The 22718-nt window shown below is 48.7% G+C and overlaps 1 protein-coding gene across 3 annotated transcripts in view; it reads left to right on the top strand.

Moving 5' to 3' along the window:
* Positions 1 to 2369: 2369 nt before the first annotated feature.
* The window catches only part of CACNA1D (calcium voltage-gated channel subunit alpha1 D), a 311586-nt gene continuing 291237 nt past the window's right edge, over positions 2370 to 22718 (top strand). For all 3 annotated transcript variants that reach the window (XM_080675937.1, XM_080675938.1, XM_080675936.1), the window contains exons 1-3: positions 2370 to 2847; positions 4796 to 5105; positions 8902 to 9007. In XM_080675937.1, coding sequence (XP_080532063.1) covers positions 2781 to 2847; positions 4796 to 5105; positions 8902 to 9007 — 483 coding nt within the window. In that variant the 5' untranslated portion in view covers positions 2370 to 2780. The remainder of the gene's footprint in view (positions 2848 to 4795; positions 5106 to 8901; positions 9008 to 22718) is intronic.

Here is a 22718-nt window from a genome sequence, read left to right as displayed (position 1 = left end):
ATGCATTATTATTAACTAATGTCCATAGTTTACATGAAGATTCATTCTTTGTGCTGTACATTTCTATACGTTTTGACAAATGCATCATGTTCTATATCCACTACTACAGTATCATACAGAATAACTTCACTGCCCCCAAATTGCCCTGATCTCATCTATTTATCCTTTCCCCTTCTGTTTTTAAGAATCAGTAAAAATCTTCTCTCTTCTGTGAAATGTTTCTGTTCCCCCAATTAGAATGACTTTTTGATGCTTGCATAGCATTCTTTTATAAATTAAAAAATATTTTTATTGACTTTAGAGAGGAAGGGAGAGGCAGATAGAAACATCAATGATGGGAATCATTGATCAGCTGCCTCCTGCACAACCCCTACTGGGGATTGAGCCTGAAGCCCAGGCATGTACCCTAACCTGGAATTGAACTGTGACCTCCTGGTTCATAGGTTCACCTTCAACCACTGAGCCACACTGGCTGGGCACACAGCATTCTGTATACCTTTTACACACCTCATGCTTTGTATGTATCAGAAGCATACACACACTTTTCTTCCTTTGTCCTTGTGGGAGAGGCCAAGCCATAGAATTGTCCAGGCAACACCTAGCCTAGACCTAGTTCTTAATAGATCTAGAATACCGGCTGAACGGAACTGAATTGTGAGCAAATATTAGGATGGGACTATGTAGACTAGGTCTCAAGTGAAAGGTGTACTGTGAGGTCTGTGCATGCTGCAGGACTCAGGGGTTGGTGGATGAGAAAATCCTTTGAAAGCAAACGGGCTTAGAAGCTGCCTTGGGTGAGATGGCCCAGGACAGCTTTATATTACTACTAGGCCACAGGGCTCTTCCCCACTTCTCCTCTTCTCTCCAAAACAAAATAAAACAAAACAAAACAAAACAAAACAAAACAACAACAAAGGACAAGGAGCCTGGTTATTTCCATCCTTCCAATCCAGGCCCCTGGAGAGTCTTTTGTTTGGTCTTCACTCTCTCTTTCCAGGTGGCCCCCAACTATTGAGGATGTCCACTGTGCCTTTCTTGGTCAGGGAGAACCTTCACTTAATTTTTTATTTTCTTATTTCACGCCTAGCTTTTTGCTCTAAAGACACTGTTCTTAAACACTCTAAAACGCAGCAGGAACATGCAGATCTGAACAAAAGCAAATAAATTGAATCTTGTGAAGTAACAAAGCAGACACCCTTCTCCAACAGCCGGCACAACACTAAATGAGAAATATCAGTCACCCACTAGATACAGTATTTCCCCTCTAGACTGGAGCTGCTGTTGGCACCCTCCTCCCATGAGACAGCGAAGGTACCATAAAACAAATTACTCCCCTCGGCGCCTACCGGGAACCAGCAGTTTTAGCAGCACCACTATTCCTTTAAGCAACACAAGCTTTTACTTCCCTGTACCTGCCTCCAAACACAAATGGGGAGGAGGTGGATGTAGAGAAAGAGAGAAAGAGGGGGAGAAGGAGTAGGGGGAGAGAGATGTTTCCCTGGTCTAAGCGTCTAGAGCCCACAGTGGCGCCAGAACCTCCGCAGGGCGAGGGCTGGAGGGGGGTACGCTCTGGAAACCCGGTTAGATCTGAAGGTGCTGTTACCTGGGGCAGTGAGTGCTCTCCTCTTCTATTCCTCCTCCACCCCACCCCCACCCCTGCAACCAGAAAGAGTCGGAGGAAAGGGGGGCGCCTTCCTGGCTCGGGAGCCCTAAGGGAGCTAGAGAGCCCTTAACACCTGAGCGTTGACGCCCGCGTGCACCTGTGCTTCCAGGGGGCGGGGCCTCCTTCAGGTGTGCAGAGGTTGAGAACGCCCGGCGGAGAGCGGAGGCTGGCTGCAGGAGCCCTAGCGATCCATCCCCCGCCCCGAAGAAATGCCGGGGGAGGCGCGGTTAATCCGCACACAACGTCTGGGAGATCCGCAGGCCCCGCCCGCCTCTTGGGGGGGCAGGAGGCGGGGGGAGAAGGGGCGAACACACTGCGGCGTGGAGGGGGTTAAGCGGGCGGCCCGCGGCTGGAGCGCGCTTAACCCTTTGGCGCCCGTGGGTCAGCTGAGCCAGGCCGGGGCGGCAGCACCCGAGTTCCACGCGGCGGCCACCCCGAGCGCCCGGGCCGTGCCGGGAGAGCCCTGGGCTGGGCAGCCGGCCGCTGGGGCGCAGCGTGGCCCGTGGGAGGCTCGGGGCGGGAGGGGGGAGGAAGGGGGACGGCGGCGGCGGGCGCGCAGCGTCGCCAGGGCGAACCGGCGTGCGGCGCGGCGCGGCAGGCGCGGAGCGAGTGAGCGAGCGAGCGAGCGCCTCCGTCCCCGGATGTGAGCTCGGGCTGCCCGCGGTCCCGAGCCAGCGGCTGCGCGGGCGGCGGCGGCGGCGGCGGCGGGCACCGGGCACCGCGGCGGGCGGTGGGCATGGGGGACGCGCGGAGCGGCCCCGGCAGCCGGGCCAGCATCGCCGCGGCGTTCCTCCGCTAGAGGAGGGGACCAAGCCAATTCTCCTTTGCAGCAAAAAATTACATGTATATATTATTAAGATAATATATACATCTGGTCTTATTTTTAAAAAAAGTTTATTTTGCTCCATTTTTGAAAAAGAGGGAGTGTGGGTGGCGAGCGGTTTTTAGAAATTATTTTCTGTTATCTGTCCCCGTCCCTCCCCACCCCCTGCTGAAGCGAGAATAAGGGCAGGGACCTCGGCTTCTACCTATCGGTAACCCCTTACCCGCTCCACCCCCCGCCCTTACGCCTAGCACAGTGCCCTGCACTCAGTAGGCGCTCAATAAATGTTCGTGGATGATGATGATGATGATGATGAAAAAAATGCAGCATCAACGGCAGCAGCAAGCGGACCACGCGAACGGTGAGCAGCCAGAGCCTGGGCACCCGCTGCCAAATCTAATCCTTGTCATGGTCCTCCTCTTCCCACCCCCTCCTCGTTCTCACCCCTCCCGTCTCTGCTGCGCTGGGTGGGTTGAGGGGGTTGGAGAGGATGTTTCTGGCTCGGTGTCATCTACAGAAAGGGGATATGCGTGACAGCCACTCCGCTCTCCCCTTCAGGCCTTGAATGTCAGAGTTAATTCTGCATTTGTGAGGTGGGGGCGGCCGTGGGGTCGGCGGAGTGCTGTGTAGCAGAGAGGGGGGGGCTTCGCCCCGAGGTGATTTGGGTTCGTGTCCTCGGGCTCAACTTTCCTCCAACGCTCCCGGGCGATGGAAGAGGGGTGGCTGTTAGTTTTCAGCCGGAGCCCCCTTTCCAGCCTCTTCTCGCCTTCACCTCGTTCCCAGCCCCTTTTTGACTAGGAACAAGGTCTCCGGTGGCATCCTCAAAATTCTAGGATTGCTGGGTTTCACCCTTCGCGCCGTTGGCCGAAGCACACCCCTCCCCTGAGAGGGAGGCCAAGTCTCCCGAATCGCTGGCCAGGGGTCGGTGGAACTCGTATTCCCGCTCCCAGTGCCGCTGTGCACACGTCGGTAACCTAGCAATGCCCGGGGAGTCGCTGCTGCTGCCGCGGGGCTCCCTTCCCCAGCTCCGGCCGGGCACCACGTGCAGCTACCAAGCCGCCGGCTGTGCGGGGTCGAGGGAGGCTGGAGCAGCTGCTGACCAGCCCTCCTCCTTCCTCCTAGGAGGTCGCCGGTGCCCTCCACAACCCCTGTGGGCTTGCAGCCTTCCCAGGTGAGCGCTCCCCAAGGAAAGGCTGGGCGCCACACCTTTCCAGGCCCGGACTGTCTTCTGCCCGCCCCGGTGGGTGGTCCCCTTCCCAGGGGGCTGGGCAGGCAGACCTGTGCTAGCTTTGACTCTCCCATGCTCTGTACTTAGCAAGAATTGGTTTTGCAAACGCCCGTCCCACTCTCACTTTGACTTCTGTCTCTGTAAGACGGTTGTGACCCTTTTTAGGCACTGTGACCCTTTTTAGGCAGGTGCGGGGGAGGCCAGCTTAGGTAGTGGCCTGACCCAAAGCCAGAGGGGCGTTGCACGTCTCTCTCCTTGGGGTTCTGCCCTTGTGCACCGGGATGCCAGCTACACTGAGATGATTCCTGCTTAGGCCTCGAGGCCCCCTGGCATCATCCAGCCCGTCTATCCAAGGCGCAGGGGTGCAGGCTGCCTGCCTTGTCTGTTTCTCTGGATGCTGGCTTGGCTGCTGCGGCTTCAATTTAAAATGCAAAAAAGCCCTAAAGATGTTTTCTGTTTTCGGAAGCCCGTGGAGGAAATGAGTCCCAACCATCATGAATTTTCATTTGCAGGAAGTGTCAGTGCATAATCTAGATATTTGTTACGGGGCTTTGGGTATGGCCCCGGTGCCAGTGGAGATTTCTTTTTTCCATGCTGAAAAATGAATTTGTGGCTGTGGAAAGATGTTGGAGTAACACTCTGAGAATGATTAAGACTATTGAATTATTGGCATTGCCTTTTTTTGGTGTGTGTGATGGTGGTAGTTATTTTAGAGAAAAGCTGTTGTACGTATCTGTTAACTCATTAGAGATACATGGGTTTTAAACCAGAAAAGATGTGGAATAAATGTGGGAATGACCTCAGTTTGTCTGGAGAAATGCACTGGAAGCTGCCTGGTGACTTCATGGATGTAGAGAGGTGTGCACACCCTGGGCGCCTTGCTGCAAGGTCCTGTGTGACTGGCACTTAGGGCAGCGTGCTCTGGCTGACCAGATCCCTGTCACTGAAAAACAGGACACGAGGTTCAAAATGGAAACACGGGAATGTTTTCCCCTTGTTACTTATGGGAGGCAATCTTTGCTTTCTTTTGACACTGCATTCTCATTTTAAAAAAAAATATATATTTTTTCTTTCTTTCCAGAGGCAAACTATGCAAGAGGCACCAGGTTCTCTCTTTCTGGTGAAGGACCAACTTCTCAGCCGAATAGCTCCAAGCAAACTGTCCTGTCTTGGCAGGCTGCAATCGATGCTGCTAGACAGGCCAAGGCTGCCCAAACTATGAGCACCTCCGCACCCCCACCTGTAGGATCTCTCTCCCAAAGAAAACGTCAGCAATACACCAAGAGCAAAAAACAGGGTAACTCGTCTAACAGCCGACCTGCCCGCGCCCTCTTCTGTTTATCACTCAATAACCCCATCCGAAGAGCCTGCATTAGTATAGTGGAATGGAAGTATCCTTTTTTGGGGGCAAGTCTTTCTCATTTTCTTTTGCCATCTGTTCTTTAAAAGGATTTGTGTTCTGAAATGGCACTTACAAAGTGGTAGCAGTCTGGAATGTGTGCAATAGAAGCTGTGTGTAAAGGGTTTCATTGTATACTAGTATACCTTTCTATCTCCTCAAGGGGCAGAGGAGTGGCTCTGTGGGTATATTTAACCTACTGTGTGTGTGTGTGTGTGTGTGTGTGTGTGTGTATGTATGTATGTGTATGTGTGTAGTGGTAGTGAGGGGAGAGAGGGACATCCCTAAACTTCAAAGTGATAGATAATTACAATGTGAAACTTAACGTTTGGTCATTTGGCATTAGATGGCTAGTTTAAAGCCACTGTTGTTTTGGGGCAGTGGTATGCATTGAACCTGTTGCAACTAAGGTCTACGGATGAACAAAAACGAAGAGTGTATGAGACTCCACTAGAAGTAAATACATTTTTGACCTTTAGTGGAATCTTCTCATTTTGATGTTTGGGATTTGCTTCTGAAATTCCAATTAATGCTGAGGTTGCTTCCAGCTCTGACATTTGGCGATTCAAATGGTTCAGGTAACTACAGGTACGAACACTGGCTTCAGAGGGAGGGAGCATTTTGCTCACCAATGTTACGACTTTCTGGAATTTCCTTTTGACAGGTTCCGAAAAGGCTTTTGAAACATGAGCTTGAGAGAGCATGTGAAGGGAGAGGTTTGTGGCCACCTCTTTTCCCCAGCCCTTAGGAGTTATTTGAACAGACCTCTCAGTGGAGGAATTTGCAGTGCTGCTTTTCTAAGAAATTCTGTCAATGTCCTTGGGCTGGAGTTACATGTCTGGGTGTCCCTTTGCATTTTAAAAACTGAACTCCGCGTGCCCCAGGATGGTGGTTACGTCCCAGGACTTGGAAAACTAGGGTGCTGGCCTGCTCAACCCCTTCCCCAAATCTGGAAGCCAGGCTCCAGTTACCGCCTTCCTTCAGAAAAGGTTGACTGAGGCCTTCTTTCTATGCAAATGGCTTTCTAATTAGTCAGTCCATTCACTGATCTGGGTGAAAAAAAGCATCTCCTTTCCCCGGAAGTATATTTGGGGCTGACAAGGGGCCTTAGATAAGTTTCTAACTGTAGGAAGGAGTGTGAATCTAGGGCTCCCCCCGGACACCCACATCTTGTGGGAGGGGCCACACTAAAAAGGGAGGATGTTGGAAAGGGCTAGAAGGTAGAGCAGAAACCCTCTTATAATTTGAGTACCTAGCCAGGCAGCTGTTTACATTCCCTCTGTCTTAACTGGCTACCTCTGTGCTCACGCACACGGAGTTAAAATGAGGTAATTCTCTAGAAAGGTTTTGGAGAGAGCAGCCAAATGCAAGGATAGGATTTGAGGGGTTTTCACGTTCTTTTCCTTTTTCGAACAGATGTCTCTTCTCTAGAGGGAGTTATGGTGTCTCTCACATGGCTGGGGTGGTGTGGATATGTTTTCTCTTTAGATTCTTTTCTAGTCTGAGAATGAATACCAGTGCTGGCCCAGAGGGAGCTAGGTAAAGAGGGTGTGCCAGTGGCATCCCTGGGGTCAGAGGCAGTGGTTGCGTTTTGCCAGAAAGATCTCCTCCTCCTTAGGCTGGCTAGCGGGGACTCTGAGTAAGCAGAGACCCCATCGGTGGAGTCATTCATTCCCTGTGTAGTGAGGTGGGAGGCCTGGTGCTGTTTCTCTTTGTGCACAGTGATTTGTACATAGCAATTTATGTGCCTGGAGTGAATTCCTGGATCATGCTGCCGACTCCCTTTTCTGTGTCGCCAGACACTCGTGTACAGGAATTGGGGCTGTGGCTGCCAGTGCAGGGAGGAGCCTGCCCACAAACAGGACAGTTGGTAGAATAGATCCTTAAATGATATCGCTTGTTTGTTTGTTTGTTTTCAAAGGACAGTGTCCGTCTAGTGCAGGGAGCAGGTTCTAGAAATCCTCCGAAAGCCAGCTGTGCCAGGCCCAGCGGCTTGGGGAGAGAGAGAGCCTAGTTTGTGTGTGCACACAGGCAAGGCAGAGGGAGTCCTGCACCTTGGGGGGTGTGAGGAATGTTGCCTTATTAGAAGGAATTTTTAGGATCTGACCCATCCGTTCCTCTATTGCTTTGTTCTTCTTGGCTGGTAAAATCTTGTGGCAGGGGGATCGTGTCCACCAATACCTGGAGACTGCAACTGGACCACCACAGAGAACAAAATACTTACGTTTGGCCTTCCTGAACAGCTTCAGTATTTCTCGGATTTGCTGGTTTATCATTTAGGTATTGGGAAATTAAAAAGAAATCGTGGTGTGGAGGAGGGGAGAGACAGTGTGTTTCTATATAGAATAACACTGGGGCAGTTGGCTTTTAAAATTTCAGTAGGAACTGCTAAAAATAAAAATAAAAATAAAGAGAGTCTGACGTCTTAATTTGGATTTCCTTAAAGTTGGACCTCTCCATAAGAGATCTCATAGGACTAGGTGGGTTAAGAGAATAAACATGAATGAAAACTAACTGAATTTAAAAATTAACCCATCAACATCAGCGAGGGAATAGCATCGTTCACTTACTTACTTCAATGAGTATTGATGCTCTTCAAGGGGCTGAAGTTTCATGAAACCCAAGGTATCCCCAGAGAGGGGAGGGGTTTTCATTTCCTGCAGCAGTTTTGGGGTTCCCAGAAGGGTATCAGAATGAATGGAGGAGGATCTGTTCATCATGTTCTCAGTACTCTGAGGTGTTTAGTTAAACCCGTGGCCTTGCCTTGTGGGTTAGCATATGGGAGAAACACTTGGAAAATCAAGCCCCAAACTTGCAGCTTAGGTTGGTGCTCAGGAAACCTTACATTTGGAAAAGCTGAAAACCAAAAGGAGAAAAACAGTCATTTTGGCAGATGTCAAATTTGGTATTGCCAGTTTTGACAATGTCTCTTAGTAACACCAGAATGTTTAAGCAAGTATCTCTTGAAAGCTGACCTCAGTGATCCTTCCAGACAGAGCGACCCCTGAGATTTAGAATTGTTACATTTTACTTTGAAAGTGTCTGGTGCTAAAAAAAGGAAAGTGTCTGGTGCTGATTTCTTATGGCTTTTAATTTAATGTGTGATAAAGTAAATGCAGTAACAGCACACTGTAAACTCAGCTCTAGTCCAACTCTAATTTAAAGCAAACCATTGATTAGTAGAGAAGGTTGAGGAGGGAGCTGAAGCCTAGCTTGCGTATTACAGTGTCTGAGGAATTGGGACAAGCCACAAGATAGTCACAGGTAGAATGGAGAAGGTCCTGGTGACTTGGCTTGCCCCGGTCAGACAGGAGATTCAGACTGACCTGGCCAATACCCCCGAGAAAATGGCTCTAACACCCGGAGGCAAGGATTTATGGGAGAGATTTGTCTCGTGATGACTTGTCTTTGGGTCAGGAAAGAAACAGCCAGAAATTTAGCTTTCTAAGGCCCTTATTGGTTCGCACAGTGCTCTCATTGGATGTACTATTAGGTTTTAATAGAAAATGCTCAGCAGAAGCATGAATGTAACATGATCTTTGTAACAGAAGAAGACACGGAGAGGTCATTTGATAGCAACATCTACAGTGAGATGACCCCCAAGATGATTTCTCACAACAGTCAGTTTGTATATATAACTTTCATTTTAAAAGTGATTCAAAAATGGTGTGTTTGGGAGTGCGATGAGAGATGGTTTGTGTTTGTATAACATACACACACGTGTGTGTGTGTGTGTATATATATGTGTGTGTATATATATGTGTATATACCTTAACAAAAATTTTCAGACCATTTGACATATTTATATTATTGGCTATTTTTGCCAATTGTGTGGCCTTAGCTATTTACATCCCATTCCCTGAAGATGATTCGAATTCAACAAATCATAACTTGGTAAGTGTCCTCTGAGTACCTCCTTGTCCTGATGTGTGGTTATCATTCGCTTGTATGCTTACTGGCAGCTGGCTTTCTGGGTGGTGGAAGTTATAGCTATGCATGCATTGTTTCCTGGAGCTTTACAACAGTGGCTGATTTTTTTTTTTTTTTTATAAAACGTGTATTCTCCAATTTATACTGAATGAAAGTGTTTAAAGTTATGAATCTTGTATAAATAGATGTAGAACTTTTTATGGAAGAGGTTTTAGCAGATTTTAAAATGACTTTTCTCTTCGTATAGGCTTTTGCTGTCTACCATTCTTTTCCTGATAATATTGGCTTTTTTTTTTTTTTTTTTTTTTTTTTAAATCCAGTGTTATTTGGGAGTGGTGGGTACTTGGGTCAATTTTTCTGGTAAGTAGAGAATTACCATAGATGTGTGTAAACTATTAATTTTTAGAGAAGTAGAGTGCAACAAAGCCAATGAACTACGTGGTGCATCACTCAGAGAAGCATAGTGTAGAATTGAAGTTCTTACTCCCAGTCCTATGATATGCCCCAAGATAAAATGATTCTGTGGTTAAATAAATTGGGATACTTCCACATGTTTTATTGCCCTCCTCAAGATTTATAGTGCACATTAGCTCAAGTAAAAGCTCTGGGAAGGTTTGTAGTTAAAAAACCAGTTTCATTTTGTTTAACTCAGCTAGTCCTTAAAAGTAATTGGTCATGGATTCTTTAAACATTGTTTTGGCAGAACACATCAGAGAACCAGTGTTTCGTGGAGCTTCCTTTGGGAAAGGTTGATATAGTTAAAAAATAAATTTAAAAAAGCACTGAAGAGTACTAGTGTGGGACTAGGAGCTTGTCCCACTTGAATGTCAGCTGGCTATATTTTGGGGCATTTCCCATGCCCTTTCACCCACCTGCCAATTAAGGGGATTGGATGAGAAGGTCACTAGGATTGTTTTTACCTCTGAAATTCTGTAATCTTTCCTTGATGATTCAGAAGCCATTTCAGGATTCTTTCTGGAGCCGCAGCATCCTTGCCAGATCAGTCCTTTATAATTGGAGGCCGGGAAGGAAGGAAGGCAGATGGAGGAGGGGGCTGGTGCCGACAGGAAACGTGCTCCATTGTTTTGCTTTCTCTTCTTTGAGCGAGTTCCATTTGTTTTGGTTTCTCAACGCGAAGCTGTGTTTCAGTAGGGCTGGATGATCTTGACTGAGGGTTGTAAAAGCAGAATTGGTGTGGGCAGTGCTCTGCTGAGTTCTGAAGATACTGAAATTGTGCCCTTGCGATAGTAGCCCTCATGGTTTATGTACCAGATTTCATGGTACATGTAAAATATGCGGCATAGTTCAGATGTAGCATGATGTCTGTTCATCTTTGGGGTTTTCTGGTCAGATTTCTAGATAATTAAAAATATGTGGATATTGCTACTGAAAATTCACTTGTAAATGGGAGTTAGATATACAGACACACAATTACTGTTAGTACATATTTATAGTGGGCTAAAGATGATTTGTGTAACTTTGCATATTTAAAATAGCTTCTGCGTTCGTTGCAGATAGCGACATTAGATGATCACTTCACAGGAAAAGCAGAAGTACTGAAAAGCCCCCATCAGTGGGGGTAGGTCATCATTGTCTAGGCCACAGATGGTGTCAGCCTTGTTACCAAATTTAACAACGTGGATGCTGACCCAGTTTGTTGGTTTTTTTTTTTTTTTTGTAGCTCAAGAGAACATGATTAAACAAACTTAGAAAATAAACACCTTTCAGAAAGGCAGATTAATTCAAGTCAATGGAAAAATTAATGAAGCTCAGCATGTATAGCCAATTAATATTCTGATCTTCCCAGGGAAATTTGGGGCACTAATATATGTGCTGTCAAACCATTTGGGTTTCTTAGCTAATAAGGGATGGAATGAAATATAGGAGATGGGTAAATCTCTCTTCTTCTCCCTGGCAGCCCCTCTTCAGTTTATCCTTTTTTCACAATTCTTAAATACTGGTCTTTCTTTTGGGGGTGGGGGTGGGGGTGGGGGTGGGGGTGGGGCAGTGTGTTCTTTTGCAGGCCTTTCTAAAAACCAACAGCTATTTCTTTGACCTCTTAGGATTCTGAAACTCGTAGCATTCCCGATTTTGTCTTGTGTTCACTAGGATGGTCACATGGTCAGATGAGTTTATTCTCTGTCTGACTCTTTAAATATTTCCTTTCCCACTGTGGGAAGGGAAGAGCATTGCGGATTTCCCCTGACTCTTAGCGAGGTCCCATGCCATGTCAGTCCTCCTGCCAGGGAGCTGGTTTTTTTTTTATACATTTGACCCAATTTGTACCAAAGTGATTGCTCTATTTTTGGGATGGGTTTAGAGGCAGCTGCACGAAGCTTGTTTTTCATCTGTAGTAAATACCTTTCAGTGAATGTGAATGGCACAACAGAGGTCAGAGACCGGGATGGGCTGCCAAGCTTTACATTCCCCGGGAGCTCGTGGCTTTCTTTGCTTCATAGCTCTGTGGGAAATGTGTATGTCGAGCACGTAGAGTGAGATCCAGGGCCGGCTTTGTGGAAGGTGTCCCTGCCTGTTACAGGTTGTTTGCAGTGATGTGATTACTTTGTTGGGTGAGGAACCTGGCCATCCCCGTTGGTACAGTGTGTGTTTGGTATGGGTTGTGCATAACTCAGCCAGCTTTGGGGATTTAGAAACTACCTTGGGGGCAGCAAGTTTTCCCAGGGTTAGATAAAAAAAAAAATGTATAAACAATCTCAAGTTTCAATGCAGCGTACATTTGTGGACTTGCAGGGAACTAGTGAGGCTGAAGCCATGGAAACGGTGCAGCTCAGTTCCCACAGTAACATCCCTCTTCGCTCCGTGAGTGGCAGTGTTTCCTCAGTTCCACTTATTGAAAACGTATATCACTTACTTAATTTTCTTCTTAGCACGGGGTGTGGGGGAGCTCTTCTTTATGGAGCGTTAGAGTGCAGATGATTACAATATTGTACCTCACTGTGTTGAAAAATGCTTTATTTTGCTTCCCAAACTCGAGTTTCTCCTAAGCAAACTGATGTGGTTGAACAGTTTTCAGTCTGTGCAGCCTGTTCCTGGTATCCCCGCCTCGCCCAGCCCACCTCCCATTTCTCTGTAGTGCTGAACAGCCTCACATTATAACGGACTAAAGTAGGGATGTTCGCCCTAGCCGGTTTGGCTCATTGGATAGAGCATCAGCCCGCAGACTGAAGGGTCCCGGGTTCAAGTCCGGTCGGGGGCATGGCGTGTGCAGGAGGCAACCAATTGATGTGTCACTCTCACATTGATATTACTCTCTGTCTCTCCCTCTCTCTTCCACTCTCTCTAAAAATCAATGGAAAAATAACCTCTGGTGAGGAATAACAACAACAACAACAACAAAAGTAGGGATGCTCATCTGCCACATCACACCTGCCCTGAGGTGTGCTGATGCCCGCACCCACGGAGGGCGAGGTCCATGCACTTTATCAGGCAAAGTGCTTGGCTCCTATCAGCTGCTCAGTGAAGTCTGGGTAACTCAACGAGAAGCTCCACTAAATCTTTGGTGCCTTTTCTGCCCCTTTTTTCATCTTGTTGAGGCCAGTTTGTGTTTAGCCAGTTGACATTTTGCCTCTACAACATCCTCCACGTCTTCCCCTTCCTCTTCAGCCCACCACAGCTGCATGCCTTTTGCTGGATAAATGATCCTGAGGCTTCAGTGGCTACCCACTGCCCTCTGGGGAAAGGCCAAACTCCACAGCGAGGTCCTCTGTGGTCTGTCCAACCTTTTTTGGTTTATTCTACATTCTCTCCTTCACAATCTTACCCATCTGTCCACCATAAGTTCCTAAACACCCTCCTCTCTGCTTGTCCACATCCCGGTTTTCCCTCCACTGCTTTCTCCATCCGAAAAGCCTCATTAGTCCTACTAGTCTTTCTTTGTGTGTTCCCGTTCCTATAGCTGCTCAGGAATAATCCCAAATTGTGTCTCTTCCATGAGGTCTTTTCAGACCCTGGTCTGAAGTAACACTCTTATCTGAACCTCCCTCATAGCATTTTACAGGTAAAATATCCTATATTTTAGTTATTCATCTGCGTATTTTATCATTACCTTCAGAATACAGTTCATAGTGAACCATTCCCAGTCCCCAGCAGCGCCTGGCTGGTGGTGAGGAAGAGATGCTCAGTAATGTGTGTTGTTGACGCCCCGAGTGAATGCTCTCAGGAGGGGCATCTCCCTATTCTTTCCTCAGAGCCCTGCTCACTCAGGATTTTCCTGGATGACAGGACCCTCTGGGAACTCCTTGGAGGTCCTTGGCTGGGGGTGGGTGGGAAGCTATAAGCATTTATTTCTGAAAAGCTTAGGGTCTTGTGAGCCTCCTGTGTGTCTCTGGTGTCAGGCCTGAGCAGGCAGTCCAGCACGGCCTGTGCTCTGCGTTGGGGCTCAGAGGAGCAGAGCTTGGGTGGGGCATCTCGGGGAAGCAGCGCTGGCTGGGACAGTTGTCAGTGGGACCAGAAGTGCACAACGGCCAGGAACACTGTGGATCGTCTCCTTTGATTGCATTCTCTTCTCCGTGGCTGAGATGCCGATGTGCAGTGTTTCCTGGGCTCAACAGTGAGTTCCTTGTATCTGCACAGTCATAGTTCAGCATGTCACCGTTTTTGCACAGAGGGAGTGGTGTGAATTGTAACTCACCTGGTTCGTTGGGCTTAGCCTATAAGGTGGGTGTCAGTTCTGCACCTCACCTGCACCGTGCCTTTGCTTGGCTGTCTTTGGATGGTGTGCTCTCTCGTTTCTGCGTGCCTAGGTCTGTCTGCCTCTGTTTCAGCCTTTTCGGATCCCTGTCCTCCCCGCCTAAGAGTAGGTGCTCACTTTCCTCTGAACTCCTGCAAGCATGGTAAACTCCCCTCTTTGCAGACGCTAGCCCGTGTCCGCCTGCTTTTATAACTGCTCTGGAAGTGGGTTGGGGTGTGGCAGCCTGGCTCTTTGGTCGAACAGCTGAGTGACTTTGCATGAAAGTAGCCTAGGAGTTCCTGGAAGCTGAGGCAGGAGGCTGGTTCGTCTAGATAGCGCTTCAAACTTAACCCTGTGCCTGGCGTACGAGAGGCGCACCAGAAAATGCCTGTGGAGTGAGTGACTATATAAACGAATGACCGTCCAAGGGCTCCACGGTATGTCCTTATAGATCAGGAGTTAATTTTCAACAGTTGGCTAATGATTAATGTTTGCTGAAGAGACTGGACTTTCGTTGTCCAGTATTTACGAGAATCCTAGGAAACACCTGTCAGAGTGTGCCTTTAATTTCAGGGTTGTATCTTTCTTGGCAAATGTAACTCTTTATATCAGAAGCAGTACGTGATGCTTTTGGAATCCTTAAGTCATAGCTGGCATCTGTGTCCCGAGTGGTACGTGAGCCACTCGTGAGTGAGTGACTGTGCTTGGGTGAATGTGGGGGTCACATTTCACATAAAGAGGGGCGAGGGAGAGCAGCGCAGTGACTGCGGTGGGTGGATTTGTGCAATAACCCTTTTTCCAAAGCCGGTTTCCTGATCATGAGCTGTGAGCCAGTTCATGTGCTAATCAAAGAATCACATCTCTTTTGTAGTTTTACCTCATTTTGACAAAGGACCCGTTACCTAGCTTGATACTTAATCCAGCTGACTTTAGTCGAGTATTGACAGTTTTTCAAAACTCAAATCCAACCCTTAAAGAATTCAGATTTGCTATTATTAACATTCCTTAAAAAGAAGGATTCCAAAAGGGTCCTCACTTTTTGGCTGATGTGTTAAAATGTGTACCTCGGTTTTATAGTTACACCTTACACACTGGATCCTCCCTGCTCAGGCCCTTTACAAATGAGCTGTAGAGGGAGGGTATTTGGATATGTTGATGTATTAGCCAGAAATGCAACTCAAATGGGCTTAGTTGAAAAAAAAAAAGTATATTTGTGTGTGTAATTTATTAAATCAGGTAACTGAAAAGTCCAAGGGCGTAGAAGTCCTCGGACACGGCCGGAAAGGGCTTAGAGAGGGCGTCAGGATGCCACCCTGCACCCAGCCCTCCGCTGGGCAGCAGTTTCACTGGCCTTCGGTGGGTCCACCTCACACACCACCACTTTCAGGTGCATTTGGTGGAGGGTCTGTGGGGAGATGCATTTTTTTCTCAACCACAGATCAAGTTCCGTATTTGAAAAAAAGGACTGTGTGAGAAACAAGAGACCCCTGTTGCAGATTTTAAACATTCCCTACCAGTATTTGTTTCTTTTCTTTTTTCTTTTTCTTTTCTTTTTTTTTTTTTTTTTTTCACTGTCTGCAGAATCAGGGAAGTACCTGATACAGAGGGGGCCACTTGCCCAGGAGTAGAGACACCTATGTCTCTATAGTAAATACTGGTGACCGCGGTAGTGGGGACTCCAGAACAGATCCCACCAGCTCCTCCTCCAAGAATGTCCCTAAAAAAATAGAAGAGGCTCCGGAGTCCTGGAGCATGAGCTCTGGGTCGGCAGCGGGTGGCAGGTGTCACTGTTGCGGGGATGATGCTCTGCGGGGAGATGTTGGTGGGTGTCCCTGCCCTGTGGAGTGTGGGTGGTGGTTGGCAGGCCTTCCAGGAATAGATGTGAACATTCCTACGTCTGCCTCCTACCATGCGCAGACTCCTGGGGCTCTCAACCCTCTGCAGGAGAGGAGGTGCTGCTCAAGTCCTTTTCTGCCCATGTGACTGAGATAAGGAATGCCAGAAGAGGTCTTCCCTTTTTATTTGTTTACTAGTGACCCGGTGCACGAAATTCGTGCACATTAAAAGGGAATTAATTAGAGGAAATATTTTAATATTGCTATTTGCCCTTTCTCTATAATAGAAGTGTCAGAGATGAAAGAAAATTAGTAAAATGTATATGAAAATCTTCCTCCTGTCAGAGTCTGGGGCATGCCATGGGAACCAGAGTCAAGTCTCTGCCCACCCATGTGCATCTCAAAATCGTGCAAGACCTAGACCCAGCTGGCCCCACCCCCACTGGGCTATATCCAGACCAGGCCGGCCCCACACGCGTCAAGCCCCATGGGGTGGGGGGCGCGGCTTCAGGACGCCTGGCCCGGCGCCAGGGAGGGGGGCCCGGCCTGAGGTCCCCCAGCACGGGCTGGGGGGCACATCTTGAGGTCCCCTGGCCTGGGCCAGGGGGCACGGCCTGAGGTCTCCAGTCAAGCCCAGCCAGGCGGGGGGCGCAACCTCAGGTCCCCCAGCCTGGCGCCAGGGCGGGGTGCGTGGCCTGAGGCAGGGGGCACGCCTTGAGGTCCCCATCAAGCCCTGCTGGGTGGGGGGTGCGGCCTCAGGTCCCCTGGCCTGGCGCTGGGGCGGGGGGCATGGCCTGAGGTACCCATTCAGCCCTACATGGCAGGGGGTGCAGCCTCAGTCCCCCCGGCCTGGCACTGGGGTGGGGGGGTGCGGCCTGAGGTCCCCCAGCCTGGCACTGGGGCAGGGGGTGCACCCTGAGGTCCCCCCTCAAGCCCCGCTGGGCAGGGGGCACGGTCTGAGGTCCCTGGTTAAGCCCCACCAGCCGGGGGGTGTGGTCTCAGGTCCCCCGGCCTGGCACCAGGACAGGGGGCATGGCCTGAGGTTCCCTGACCTGGGCTGGGGTGGGAGGGTGTGCCTTGAGGTTCCCCATCAAGCTCTGCTGGGCAGGGGGCGTGGCCTGAGGTCCCCTGTCAAACCCCACCAAGCGGGGGGCACAGACTTAGGTCCCCTGCCCCGGCCCAGCGCCACGCAGTATCAGGCCCCTGCTGATTGCTTGTTAAGGCTCGTTATGGGAACTCAGCCTCCACTGTGGGCGCAGCCATCTTGTTATGGCATGACAGTCAATTTGCATATTGCCTCTTTATTAGATAGGATTTTTTTTAAGTTTTCAATAAGTTTAATGGAGCCAATAAGGCATGTAAATTGTGTTCTGGCGGTCTTCCCTTTTTAATTGAAGTGAGATTGGTATTCTCACAGCTGGGGTTCTTGCAGGGAGTGAGGCTGGGTGAGCAAGGTGGGCAATGGGTGGTGGGAGGAGGACACAGAACAACTGAAGACAGGGGTGGAGGAGGAATCGCCCTCGGTGATCAGTGCCTCTCTCTGTGTCTGTCTGTCTGTCTGTCTGTCTTTCTTTGTGTGTAAGAGCTGGGGAAAAGTGCTGGTAAGTGGATGTTAGCATGGGTGTTTTTGACACAGACCTTGTAGAATGAAGCCTTCCTTTAGTGATTTTAACTAAATAGGACCCCAGACACTGCCCAGACTGGGGAAAATTAGTTTCTTCTCCAGAACCTCAAAGCAATGATTTCTGCTAATTTTTCTTTCTCCCTACTGGCTAAGTGGTAATTTTAGAAATCACAGGACATCTGTCAAAATTATTGAATAAGTGAATGAGAGGGTCAGGCTGCAGGGAATCGGGGGCTGACCCGAGGAAGGGAAGGCGGGCTGCAGACGACTCAGAAGTGTGGGTGGCAGGTGGCCCCAGCCTGGGCAGCGGGAGGGAGGTATGGGTGGCCAGCTGTGCCTGGGGACTCAAAGCGGACTGGGTGAGGGGCTCACACCTTTTCCTGCCTCATTCATCTTCTGAGGGGCCCACCCTGCCCCCTTTCCTGTGTCCATGGGGAAGCCTAGCACTTTGTAGACTCCCAGATATTTCTGTAGAGCTTGAAGCCTGTTTATAAGAAAGGAAGTCCAGGCACCATCACTCAACAGATATTTACTGAGACCTGCCGTGCAGAGTGCACCAGGCTCACGCGTTCCTGACTTCCAGGCGGTGCTGCAGCCACTCCCTGTACACAGCTGCGTGGGGCCAGAGACAGCCTTCTGTTTTCATATTTTGCATTCTCATAGTAAATAATCACCCAAAATGTATACAAGTAACGCACAGTACATTTCTGTAAACAATTAATACAGATAAAGTGACAATTCCCCTTTATCTACTTAGCTCATTCTAATCACAGTAATTGCTTGGGTGTGATCCTTTCAGAATTGATTTTCACTGTGTATATGTATATAAACTGCATTCTGAAATACATATTTGTGCAGTTTGGGTATTTTAAATTTTACACAGGTGGGAACATAATGCATGCATCATAGAGCTTCCTCATCCCCACTTAATGTGTCTTCTCGATCTTCCATATCTGTATGTAGAGATCTAACAACTTCTTCATGGCTGAAGACTATTCCATGTGTGACTGCATCATGGTTTAGTTTCTCTTGCTGATGAGCATTTAGGTTAGTTCCTAAAGTTTTCCTATTTCAAACAGTGCTCCACTGGACATCCTTACAAGCCAACATTTTTTCTGGAGTAAGTACTTAGAAGTAAACTCTCTGGGTGGGAGAATAGTGCATTTAAAATTTCCACACACATTGCTCGGCACCAGGCCTGGATCCATTCAAGCTCCCACCTGCACATCTCCTTGAGATCATGCTCATTCACCTCTGACGATTTGTTCTCTCTGTTAGTTGATGGGAAAGGAAGTCTTGAGGGCAGGGGACAGCCTCTCTCTTGGGTGTTTGATAGGCATCCGAGCATCTGGTGGAGCAGAAGTTCCTTGCACCCTGAGCACTAGGTCTGTAATCTGTTTTGAACCATAGACCCATATGGAAGGCACCAAGCTTGTTGTTCTTTCCCTGACTCTGGGTGTCACGCACTTTGGTACTGCAGTTCTTTTAAAGTGAAACTTCATTCTTGGTAGCTAATAGGTAAGTACGTTCCAATTACAGAAATCGAGTCTTAGTTTTGGAATGTTTGCTTGCTATGGTTTAGTTCTAAGAAGAGGACTAGTATGTTTCTATTGTCCCAAGTTCTTTGATCATTAATTATTTTATCTTCGCACACAGTAAAATCATGCTACAGTTGTGGTATTGTTATTGGGTTTATACCCCTCCCACTTTCAAAAGCTCTGCGGCGGCTTGGAAAATGGGAGAGGATGAAAGAAGGGGCACTTGGGAATCCAAACAAAGGAGACTTGCCTGGTGTCCAGGTGGCCAGATGGTTAACACCTGGGCACCACCTTGGCGGTTAGGGTTTCCAGCAGTGGCTCTGAAAGGAAGCACATTCTAACTTACACAGTGTTTATCCTCTCAACACTGGGAAGCAGCCACATTCATTCCAGGAAGCACTTTCCAGGAGCCCAGTCCAAAGAGGAGTCTACAGCATGGGCCCTCGGGCCAGGCACACTGGCTGGGCCAGGTGAGCTGGGCTTTGGTTAAAGTCGGAAATGCCTGCCAGCAGATGGTGTCTGGGTTCATGGCTTCTACAGGGCTGAGCACAGCTTTAAACTGTGGTATAAGGCTCTTCTCTATGCTGTAAGAGCTTGGCCTTTTGATATAAGTTAGTATAAGACTAAAGCTGGGGAGATTAAAAAGAGTAGGTTGACAGCTATCCTTTAATCATATGCAGGGTACTTTTTTGGAGCGATTATTATGTGTAAAATATGGCCCATTAAACACATTGGCTTACTGTCTTAATTTGGTTTAAATCAGAATACAAAAGGCGAATATGAATTACTACGAACAACTCCTCCCAAACCCTCTTTTTTATTGTTTTTTTCTGAAGAGATGTGGTTTTTATTATTTTACCCTAATGTAAACTAGGGAAGTGACCAATGTTTTTAAAAGAAGATACTCTTGAATGTTCTTCAGTAAATGGGTAACAATGGGGTGCAATGAAACACTGTCTATCTTTAAATGACTGCTTTTAAGTTGTACAAAAGTAGCTTGAATGGATAAATGGTTAGTTGGCCCTTTTGTACCTGTAATTAGGCCCTTAGCCCTTTTTTTCCAGATAATGCAGAAGTGAGCTGTCTTTGGGCTTTCACAAAGTCTGAATTATTTAAATATCAACGAACGGTGACTCCATTTAAAGCTTTTTTTAGAATTATTTTCTGGTGGGAGTGAAATGAAAACACCTAAAGTTCTAATTTAGAATGCTGGGAAGTGGCTATGCCAGCAGGAATTTGGTAAAAGAGAGGTGTCTAATGAATCTCTTTCTAGAAAGCCACATGGGGTGAAGCTGGTATGGTCAGGGTAGAGAAAGCTTTGTATATTTTAGGTTGGCCAACGGAATAAGCTAGTCCAGTGGTCGGCAAACTGCGGCTCTCGAGCCACATGCGGCTCTTTGGCCCCTTGAGTGTGGCTCTTCCACAAAATACCACGTGCGGGCACGCACGTACAATGCGAATGAAACTTCGTGGCCCATGTGCAGAAGTCAGTTTTCGGCTCTCAAAAGAAATTTCAATCGTTGTTCTGTTGATAATTTGGCTCTGTTGACTAATGAGTTTGCCGACCACTGAGCTAGTCAATATTGGAGCCAGCTGGGGCACATCGTAGGCTGGGCGGCTAGTTCTGATTTACCCGGATTGGTGCTGAATTGGAATCACAGGCCCACGAGGTAGGGATTGGAAAGGCCCTCAGCAACTGTCAGGTGGATGTGTGTGTGCCTTTTCCAGACTCGGCAGCTGACTTGCCCAGGGTCACACAGTGAAAGAGGAGCCAACTGGGGCCTTAGGCTTCTGTCTCCAGTCAGTTTTCTTCCCGCTCGAGTTACAGCCGGGAATCTGGTTGAAGCCAGACACTTCCCTAATGGCCAGGGCAGAGTCTGAGAATACTGAGGTGGGGGTGGGGCAGTCGTGGCACCTAGAAAATCACGTGATCAAATAATGTGTCTTCAAAGCAAGCTGGACGTTCAGTCAGCTTTTAATTACCCTCAGTTTTTTTCTTAGTTAGTTTTGGTCACTCCCATATTCCCCATTTAACTTCATAATTTATTCTCATTTCTTTATGTATACTAACAGAAATAAATCGTTTGGCTATAGTTGGCCTCATTGTCTTATGGAAGGAGTCAGGGCACTGGCCAGTGGAGGTGGCAGGGCAGGAGGGCCTCGGCGAGCTGGTGGAGGAACGCAGCGGGTCTCTGCTCAGACGCCTGGTTTGCGTGTGGTTGGCACACCCTGTCTTGTTGACCGTGGCTGGGGGCAGAGATAATTGCCTTTGTTACTAGCTCCTGACTGACGTCTAGGCGGGCTTTGTGTATATAATCTCCTTTAATTCTCATTTAATCCTGACTTTAAACTCCCGAAGAAGAAACTCCTAAGGTCCTCCTCTTACAGGTGAGAAACCAGGCTGGGAGTGGCTGAATTGATTGCACAGGGCCACGAGGACTAGTAATTGGTGGGGCCAGGATTCACAGCTGGGCTTTCTGAGTTAAGAGCTCACACTCCCCGGCTAGGCCAGGAAGGGAAGTCGAGGCTCATCTAGACACTGAGCGGAGGAAGGCAAGGCCACGGGGCAGAGCCAGGGCAGGGACCCCGGAGCAGAGCGCATCGGCAGGACTGCAGGTGGGTCTCGGGCAGGCTTCACATTCCTGATTTTGGTTAGGGCTTGAACTTAGGCCTGGGGACCGGCACACCAGCTTTCCATGCCTCCTCATTTCCACCAGCCTGAGGCTTTTCCAGGCTCGGGGTGGGGGTTGTGGCTGGAGAATCGGGGGCAGGTTTTTGAGAACCCTGCAGCCCTCTGGATTTTCTGAAACACTTCTGAAAAGTCCAGTTAAGATGGGACTGGGCAGAGGAGTTTACATTTGGGCACGAAGTAGATTTTATTGCACTTCAATTCCTTGGAAAGTTGACTTGTGAAGGGAAAATGTGGCGCGCTTGTGATGTGGTCAGAGGTTTGTGTTGAGCGCTGGTCAGTGTAGTAGTAAGTGGTTAGGGTTATGGGCTCCATCCCCAGGTTTGCCATTTGCTGCCTGTGACCGGGCCAGCTGCTGCTCCTTGCTCATTCTGGTCCCCTTCTGTGAAAGGGGAAATGAAGCGGCTGAAGGGGTCAGCCCAGGCCTTGGATCCTGGAAAACGCGGAGTCAGTGTGGGCTACCACACTCGAGCCAGGGTGCATGTCCTCGAGTTTCAGCACAGTCCTGCAGGTGGGGATTGCTGTCCCCAGCATTACCGATCAAGAAATGGGGGCTCAAAAGACTGACCAGCTTGCTCCCAACCCAGTGGCAGAGTCGGGGCCGGACCCCCAGCCATACCAGGAAAGTGTCCTGGATGGTGTGCTGGGTTAGGGGTTGGCTTTCCAAAACCATTCTGTGATGTTTTCACCAGACTGCCCCATTCCACCTGTCCTGCTGAAAAGCCTAAGATGATGGTAGTTATGGAGGCTGTTAGTGGTCTGGTGATGAAGTGACTGAAAGTTATCCTGTGGGTCGTAGGACCTGGCCACGCCCCATCTTCACCTAGACAACAGTAAGGGGTTGTTTGTTCCTCTCGGGCTGGTGTAATGGCCAGGAACCGATTCTAACACAGCTGGGCAGACTAAAGCTGCTTCTACCCTGTGGTTACCCTTGAGGCAGGGAAGAGGAACCCATGAGTGGTGTCTCTGCAGACTCCTTTCTCAGCTACGGTGGGATCCACCTGACCAGCTGTGCCTTGTTCCTGCTGGGCCCAGGTAGGAGACCCCAACATCTCTTGATTGAAATGTTAGAGGAAAGAAAACAAGCGCTGAGGAGCAAAACAGATGTTGGGAGTTCTGGCCCCAGGGCTCAGAAAGGGAGGTTGGGCCCAGCCAGTGTGGTTCGGTGGTTAAGTGTCAACCCATGAACCAAGGGATAGCTGGTTCAATTCCTGGTCAGGTCACATAGCTGGGTTGTGGGCTTGGTCCCCAGGAGGGGGTGTGTAGGAGGCAGCCGATCAAGATGTTTCTCTCTCATCG

The sequence above is a fragment of the Plecotus auritus genome (assembly GCF_963455305.1).
Source record: "Plecotus auritus genome assembly, chromosome: 6".
In the NCBI taxonomy this organism is placed as follows: Eukaryota; Metazoa; Chordata; class Mammalia; order Chiroptera; family Vespertilionidae; genus Plecotus; species Plecotus auritus.
The sequence above is the reverse complement of the archived record's forward strand: the minus strand, read 5'-3'. Positions and strand labels throughout refer to the sequence as shown.